Below are 7,933 nucleotides of genomic sequence, written 5' to 3'. Positions count from 1 at the left end.
ATTTAGATAGTCCAAGGATTACAGTGTCCACGGAAGCAGATTTCAAAGAGTCGTTTGAGAAGAATAAAAAGTACATGGACCAAATTACAAATTATGCAAAGTGTAAGGAGCACATGTTTAATATTTTTGTGCAGTTTGTGCGGGTTAGGAGTTAGGACAAAATCCCAGTCCCAACAAAATCCAGTAGGGTTCCGCTCTGGTTTAAAACTCCATCCTGCAATTCGAGATTCCCGGATTTCTCTCCTCGCGCGGTCCCGTCGAAAGAAATGGACGCTAGCAGAATGGAAGCCGAGCGGCTGCTTGGGCTCGCCGAAAAACTCTTACAGAACCGGGATCTCAATGGCTCAAGGGACTTTGCCATTTTAGCTCAGGAAGCCGAACCGCTTCTGGAAGGTTCCGATCAGATCTTAGCCGTCATCGACGTGCTTCTCGCGGCGGATAAACGCGTCAACAATCACCACGACTGGTACGCGATTCTTCAGGTGGATCGTCGATCCAACGATTTCGATCTCATCAAAAAACAGTATCGTCGGCTCGCGCTTCTCCTTCACCCGGACAAGAACAGGTTCTCTCTGGCCGATCATGCTTTCAGGCTCGTTGCCGAGGCATGGGCCGTGCTATCGGACCAGACTAAGAAGGCACACTTCGACAAGGAGCTCAGCTTCTTTACCAGGGTAGACTTGAGTATGCCCAGCTGGGTTCAACAAGAAAAATTGCCGGTTCGTAGGGGTGGACCTGGGCCCAGTGAACGGAGTCAAGGTCATGATCCGTGGAATGGTGGCAACGCCGCGAGGGAGGAAGAAGGGGATGAGAACCCGGGGCGGAGGCCGACCTTCTGGACGACATGCCCGTACTGTTACTATATATACGAGTACCCTAAGATTTATGAGAATTGTTGTTTGAGGTGCCAGAACTGCGAGAAGTCTTTCCATGGTGTTTCTATTCCATCTTTGCCGCCTCTTGTGCCGGGACAAGATGCTTATCATTGTTGTTGGGGTTTCTTTCCGATGGGATTCTTTGTCGGTAATACGGGTGGCAAGTCGGGTGTGCCATCCACCCTCAATTCGCCACCACCGGTCTCAACTGCGCCGGTAGAGAATGGTATGCATAACGGGCAACCGCCGGCGGCCCCAATCTCTGCGGCTTCTAGGAGGGCGACGTCGGTTGTCTCGAATGGGACTGCTTCAGGGTTGGGTTTTGTTAAGCGGAAACGAGGAAGGCCTCGGAAAAATCCTTAGCCGGCATGATAGGGGTTTGAGATTTGAGTTTTTTTGGGTGCAATTGAAACGCATTCGGGTCTTCTCTCAACTACGGATCTGGTTAACTTTTGTTGAATTGTTAATTTCTTAGGTTTGAAGACGGAAGGCCGAAGCTGCTGGGCTGAAAAATTTGTAAGTACTGCTAGTTTTGTCCAGTTTCCTCCCGATTGTATCTGAATATTTAGATGTTTTTCTTCACTGACTGCCTCATGGTTGATTCTTGAGGTGACTCTGTAGATGTACTATCTATTAGAGTTGTTTCAGTTGGAGGATTAGCAGAAGCTCCGTGTCATTAGTTTATCTCAGTTAAACGCAGATTTACAAGATTATTCCTGATGACTTTTAGCCTAAATGAATTTCGAAAACATTATTTCCTTACTGTGCTGCTTGTAAAAAACATTAGGACGTTTGCACAATTTACTTCGATTATGCATTGTGAAGTTTGTTTTCCCATCTAAAACTGGACTCTTCAAATTTCTTTGAAAAATGTCCATGCCTTTCTGGCATTCCTAATATTTAGTGGTTAAAGCGCACTCGAAATTTCAGCTTTATGGTTTTCTCTTCTCTTCTCACAACTCAAATCCCTCCTTTTTTATTTTCTCCCAAAAAAGAAAAAAATCTATCCCTTTTATTCACAAAAAAGAAAGAGGGGGGGGGGGCACCTCGGGGCTTACGTCAGTGAGGTTGCTCACCGGCGAAGAGGACAACCACACCAATTTTCATAGTTCATAGTCTCTTTTTCCATGAAGAAGTGCTTTATAAGCTTTTCAACTTTGTTAATTAGAGATAAAAGCTGGGAACAAGCATGATACATGGGTAACTTGATTCAGCTCCAATCAGTACCAAGGGCTCGTACCTCCAGGGCAATTTGAATTGCCTGTTCGTCCTTAATTTGCACAAATTGTTAGTGTTGAGATTGCCTGGAACTGTTTGGGGCTAAAATTGGACGCTAGTCGCCTATTTATGTTGGTTGGCTGTCTAGCATGAGCGTATGTGGTGCGTCAAGAAATTTAGAATGCAGCGGAGTGTAGAGCGGTATCCGTTGCTCTGGTATTCAATGTTTCAGCGAGCTACTGCACCAACTAAGGAGTTGTTTGGGTGATACTAGAAGTATTTCTGAAAAACATTTTTTCATAAATCAAGATAAATTTATCAATATATTTATTTCGTACGTCGTAAAAGCACTTTTAAAATTATAATTATGATTCTGTTCAAACATTTTTTTAGTAGTTTATGTATTGCTCCCATTACGTGATTATTCAAGCTCTGGAATAGTTGTCGTCCCATGTTGGGATCTGATGATGTCGAGGGTCACATTTGTTTTCGGGCAAAATAGGATATTTTCTTATCTTTTTAATATACTACCTCCGGTCCTAATTATAAGACTCAGTTGACTAATTTGAGGAGATTAAGGAAGTAAGTTAAGTTAGTTATTTGTAACAAATAAATGTTGTCATTCCTAAAATATCCTTGCTAATTAAGTGTGTTGGTTAGAACTATCATTATTAGAAGGACTATCTTGGGAAAAAATGCATAAATATGAGAGACAAAATAGATTGGGTCTTATAATTAGGACCAAACTAAAAGTCAAACGGGGTCTTATATTAAAGACCGGAGGTAGTAAGAGTTAGTTGGTTAATTTGATTAGACTAATAAAATAATTTAAATTAGTTATTTATAATACATAAGTATTGTTTGTTTTTAAAATAATCTTGTTAATCAAACGTATTGGTTATAATTATCATTATTATAATAATTATTTAAAAAATAATAAATAAATATAAAAAATAAGATGAATTGGGATTTTATATTTATAATTAAAATAAAAGTTAAGTAAGTTTTTATGTTAAAAACTGAAGGTAGTGCATTATATTTGCGAATGCCTTGCGATGATCCCACAACAATGCAATCTCTTGTTTCTATTACTGTAATCAGACCTATGGGTTAAGTCAATTTCACCGTAGAATTTTATCAGAGTAAGAGCCTGTTTGGGTGTCTTCTCTAAACCCTAAATAGGAAAAATTTTAAAAAAACCATAGTTTTAGAAGGAGTAAATATATTCTGTTTCTGACTCAAATTGGAGAGTGTTTGTCAGAGTAGATTTTAATGATAATATGACTTTAACACTTATCAATTATTTTTTAATAAACATATTTAATGTTATATTTTATAAATATATATACACATATTAATTATTTATTAATTATATTATCTTATATATTATTAATTATGTTGGTAAAAAATATATTATTAACAATTTTATTCTTTCAAATTAAAATATATTATAAAATTTATTTTTTATGTAATTGTCATATTAACTTATACTTTTTTTAGTAATTTGTACATATAAAAAGTTCTTCTAATAACAACTATCCAAATACTCTTACTTTATCAGAATCATTTTTTCACAAAATCTATTCTTCTAAGAATCTATTTTCTAGAAATTATTTTTCAAATCATAATTTGGTTTCATCCAAACACTCCTAAGTATATGGTTGAGTTAGTAGACTTTTCATTTTGACAAAAGCTTGGGGAGGCCTCTTTTAAAATAAAAGTAATCATCTCGTATACCAAAAAAAAAAAAGTAATCATCCCTCTATTTTTAAAATTCTTTCTTCCTCAGTAATAATCACATGCTTGAATTAATTAAAGTACATCTTAGCATAAATATTATTGAAAAATCATTTTTGCATGTTATCAAGAAAATCTAATGCACATGCTTTTAATAATTTTAGCATTTTATACTTTCAAATGCAAAAGTGCGGAGAGACTTAATGATTTATGGATTAAGTAAAATTAAAATAAATTACTGCTTCCGATCTTTAATATAAGATCTTATTTAGTTTTTATTTTGGTCCTAATTAAAAACCCTAATCTATTTTGTCTCTTATATTTATGCGTTATTCATACTTTGTCCTTTTAATAATGGTAGTTCTAACCAATAAACTTAATTAGTAAGGATATTTTAAGAAAAATAACGCATATTTATTATAAATAGCTAACTTAATTTACTTTCTTAATCTCCTTAAATTAGTCAACTAGCTCTTATAATTAGGACTGGAAGTAGTAGAAAACATGATTTTTGCTAATATATTTTTTTTTCAATGAGTACTACTATACCTAGTTTTTAATATAAGAACTACCTAACTAATTTAAGTAGATTAAAAAAATTAAATAAGTTGGTATTTGTCTTTGGTGATGGATAAGTTAGTATTTTATCACAAATACGAATTATTTTTTAAAGTATTTTTTTAATCATATCCTTAGATGGAAACCCTTGATATCTTTAATTAATAGGATATTTTAGAGAGTAAATTACAAATTTAGAGAACAAGATAGATTGAGGTTTTATATTTTAGATTAAATCAAATTTTTAACTAATTTTTATATTAACAACAGCATTAATATTATTTTATGAATCCTCCTAGGAACTGTTACCAAGAGTTTTTAATAGACTGGAAGTGCAATTTTCCATAATAAAAAGGGAGTTTTTATATTAAAATAAAACAGGATGGAGACTATAATATTGTGCTCTAAATAAGTTCCTTGTTCAAAAATATAATTCCCTTGGCTATTCAGAATGGATTCAACAGTACACAGTAGTTCTAGGTATTAAATATTAAATAATTATGTAAGAATACAGTCCTTTTTTTTGGGTAATGTTTTATCAAAATTCAAAAGAAAAGAGGTTTTCTTTTTGTTTTCCTTAAGAATTAACAAATACAAAAATATTTTAATAAATTTTGCCGCGCCATAAAATCACGCTATAACTTCGCAGCCTGGGTCATACCTTGAAATGCTAATTTGAAATTTGAAATGCTAAAGGGGAAAAGTCTAAAAAGTATAGGAGTGGTACGGACTGGTGGTGTTGCAGTGTGGGGCGTTTTCAATCGGCACGGGCGCGCGAGCTACTCTGATCTCTTGCTATTCTCTTCGCTCCGTTCCTGCTTGTCTTTGGGTCAGCGGCTTCTCTTCCATTCACTGTTCCACGTTCTTCAATCTCCGTAGACTTTGTATGTATACACGACAGACGCAACATATTAACTGTATTTAGCTTCTTTATCCTGGTATGCACTATTTGATGTTTGACGAATGACGTGGGTGAATAGTTCAAGAAACTCGAAATTTCAATGCTTCTACCATACGTTCTGTTCTTTATATTTGTTTTTAAAATTTACGAAGAAAAACAAATCGTCCCGCACTATTCGGTTTGTTTGGTCTTGTCTTGACGTGAGCTGTTCGGTGCCCGACGAATGATGGGCGAGATTGATTACAGAAGACAAGTGGATCGCTTATAGCGGACATATTAAGCCTTCCTTAATCTGGGTTCAGGATTCAGTTAAATTTTCTTCGTCGAAGGTAGAGGATGAGTTTCGTGCATAATTAAAAATGAAATCTTTGGGACCATCAAAACCAACGAAACCTTGGAGCTAACATTATGCAGTGCAAGGTTACTTAAATGGACGACGCTTGGAGTAACGTTGGAGAAGGAAGAGAGCAAGTTACAACTGATGCTGTAGCATTGGGAGATGTCATATTTGTCAAACTTCGTGGTGGCTCTTGGTGGCCTGCACAGGTATGTGAAAGACATCTGTAAATGCATGATCATGAGCCTAATATTAATATACTTGATAATTTAATTGCTATCACGTCTACTGCTGTATGGTAGGTTGTTGATAAAAATACTGTTGCGAAGAGTGCTAGACCTGGGGGAAAATCAGCAGGGAAAGTTTGTGTTAGGCTGTATGGGAGCTATGAATAGTTAGTGCTTTTTAACCATCTCTGTTGCATTTTGTTCTTAACACTTTGCAACCATAAGTAAAGATATGCTTCTGTCCTGTTGTAGTTTATATGTGGATCCAATTAAATGTCGTTCTGAGTTTGAGAAGGTAAGCATTTGATGCATATTTCCATTGGTAACATGCTACTTTGCTCCTGTTATTTTTAGGACGGTAAACCGTTATGATTCTATTGTGCTACTTATGACAAATATATGAGCTTTCAGATACTCGAGCAGCATAATGGTTCTTACCGGGAAATTTTTCAGAAAGCTCTTGAAAAGGTAACCCTATCTTCTTTATTTGGATTACTTGTTATGAGTTCATAACTTAAAAGTGCGGTATTCATCCAACTCACTCATTTTTGGCAGCAAATATCCTTACTGTTTTTTATTGACTGTCTGCTGTCATCTGTGTATGGATACAGGACCTTCCTAGGTCAAAACCCTCCAAATCAAAGCATTCAGGATCAAAGACTAAAGGTTGGACAATTTCCCGCAGTCCTTTTCTTATGGTTTTGGTTTACAAACACAGGTGCATAGACGTTTATATTCTTTATCAAGTAGTTAGGAACATATCAAGTAGGATAAACAACGAAGGGTTTATGTGGCATCTCATTTCTTATCTGGTTTGTTCATTTCTGGGTTTTTTTTCCCCACCATTTTTGGGTGGAATTCTTTTTCCCCACAGGAAACGCCTTGTGAGGGATTTTGGGGGAAAGAGAAAAAAGGAAAAAGAAGGAAGGGGGGGGGGTTCTCTGTCACTGACGTGCCCATTCTAGTCATATCTAGCAACTGCACTAAAGAGAGATAGATAGGGCTATAATCCAGCAAAACTCTCAGACGAAATAGTTTGGCGAATGAAAGACGGCAGGGTCATCCTCCAAAATGGAACGTATGCCCTGCTCCGTCTTTTAGGAACGGATATTCAATTTCTGTTTGTGTGATTCCGTCTACTTGCTAAACATTCCACATCGCTCATTTCATTTGAAAATTATTCTCAGGCAAAGATAAAGCAAAACGATTAAAGCAATTCAACGTTTCACAGAACATAGAAGATTCCTCAAATCAAATTGAGGTGTTGGATGACAATAACCTCAGTAGCCAAAGCCCTGTAACTGTAAGGGTTCAAATTATTATTATTATTTTCATTTCATTCGGGCAATTTCTATTGCTGTCAGGTATATTGACCCACCTACATAATGTACACAGGTAATAGCGTCAGGAGGAACGTCTCAAGAATTGAGTGAACGGCGGATGAGAGTGATGAGTAAACTTGGTCTCACTGCTCCTCCTGGGTCGCCATTCCTAAAAGATTGATGCATCTATTACCCAAGCTTCTGATGGTTATGGAGATAGAGGAATTGGTGGTGAGAATACTAGTAGATTTAATTTTTTGTATTGCTCTTGATTGTATCTGGACTAGCTTGAACTTTCACTTCCTTGTTTGTTTTCTCAAGGTATGGGACGAGTTGAGAAAGCATGTTGATATTCAGGATACACTATCTTATATCTCATGGTTGTTTATTGTACTATGCATTTGTAAAGGCATTCATAATTCCTTTATTTAATTCTTGGAACCTTTTTTGAATGTTATGCTTACAATACTAGTTGTCCTTTTTGAGTTGCATAGAAAAGATTTGAACTTTCAACACTATTTACCCTCACATGAAACGGAATCAGGTCATCTTGCATTACATTGGGACTGCATTTTGGATCATCCAACCTGTCCAACTGTTTGTATTGCCGTGTCTTGCTCTTAAATTTTCCTCCTGTTTCCTTTGCACTTTCCATGCTTCCCATTTCATGTACGTTTTCCACAGTTCTACACGAAAAAGCTGCTCGATCGAAACCCCGTACGTGGTGGCTATCGTTCCTGGATGTGTGCATGTTACAT

The 7,933-nt window shown here is 36.3% G+C and overlaps 2 protein-coding genes across 4 annotated transcripts; both read left to right on the top strand.

The window, feature by feature from the left end:
* LOC114757333 (uncharacterized) lies at window positions 1–1,772 on the top strand. Its single transcript, XM_028946340.1, has one exon. The coding sequence runs from the start codon at window positions 267–269 to the stop codon at window positions 1,236–1,238; it is 972 nt and encodes a 323-aa protein (XP_028802173.1). The 5' UTR covers window positions 1–266; the 3' UTR covers window positions 1,239–1,772.
* Window positions 1,773–5,139: 3,367 nt separating this feature from the next.
* On the top strand, window positions 5,140–7,933 carry LOC114757334 (uncharacterized). 3 transcript variants are annotated; one of them, XR_003741550.1, is made up of 9 exons: window positions 5,140–5,618; window positions 5,709–5,835; window positions 5,929–6,020; window positions 6,106–6,148; window positions 6,265–6,321; window positions 6,465–6,519; window positions 7,041–7,156; window positions 7,249–7,406; window positions 7,860–7,933. XR_003741550.1 is itself a non-coding variant. In XM_028946341.1 (8 exons), the coding sequence occupies exons 2-8, from the start codon at window positions 5,719–5,721 to the stop codon at window positions 7,354–7,356; spliced, it is 588 nt and encodes a 195-aa protein (XP_028802174.1). In that variant the 5' UTR covers window positions 5,140–5,618; window positions 5,709–5,718; the 3' UTR covers window positions 7,357–7,616. The 3 variants fall into 3 exon arrangements, 1 of the variants encoding a protein (XP_028802174.1); XR_003741551.1 differs by lacking the exon at window positions 7,860–7,933 and adding an exon at window positions 7,497–7,616; XM_028946341.1 differs by lacking the exon at window positions 7,860–7,933 and having other exon boundaries at window positions 7,249–7,616.

The sequence above is a fragment of the Neltuma alba genome, unplaced genomic scaffold, assembly GCF_004799145.2.
Source record: "Neltuma alba isolate B1F8T4 unplaced genomic scaffold, ASM479914v2 tig00010592_pilon, whole genome shotgun sequence".
In the NCBI taxonomy this organism is placed as follows: domain Eukaryota; kingdom Viridiplantae; phylum Streptophyta; class Magnoliopsida; order Fabales; family Fabaceae; genus Neltuma; species Neltuma alba.
The sequence above is the reverse complement of the archived record's forward strand: the minus strand, read 5'-3'. Positions and strand labels throughout refer to the sequence as shown.

What these genes read in the sequence shown, in the direction of transcription:
- LOC114757334 (XM_028946341.1), top strand. Translation starts at nt 5,719, where the DNA reads ATGGACGACGCTTGGAGTAACGTTGGAGAAGGAAGAGAGCAAGTTACA. An exon ending in CTGTATGGGAGCTATGAATA is followed by an intron (nt 6,021 to 6,105) that starts GTTAGTGCTTTT and finishes GTCCTGTTGTAG; the next exon opens with TTTATATGTGGATCCAATTA. An exon ending in TTCAGGATCAAAGACTAAAG is followed by an intron (nt 6,520 to 7,040) that starts GTTGGACAATTT and finishes AATTATTCTCAG; the next exon opens with GCAAAGATAAAGCAAAACGA.
- LOC114757333 (XM_028946340.1), top strand. Translation starts at nt 267, where the DNA reads ATGGACGCTAGCAGAATGGAAGCCGAGCGGCTGCTTGGGCTCGCCGAA.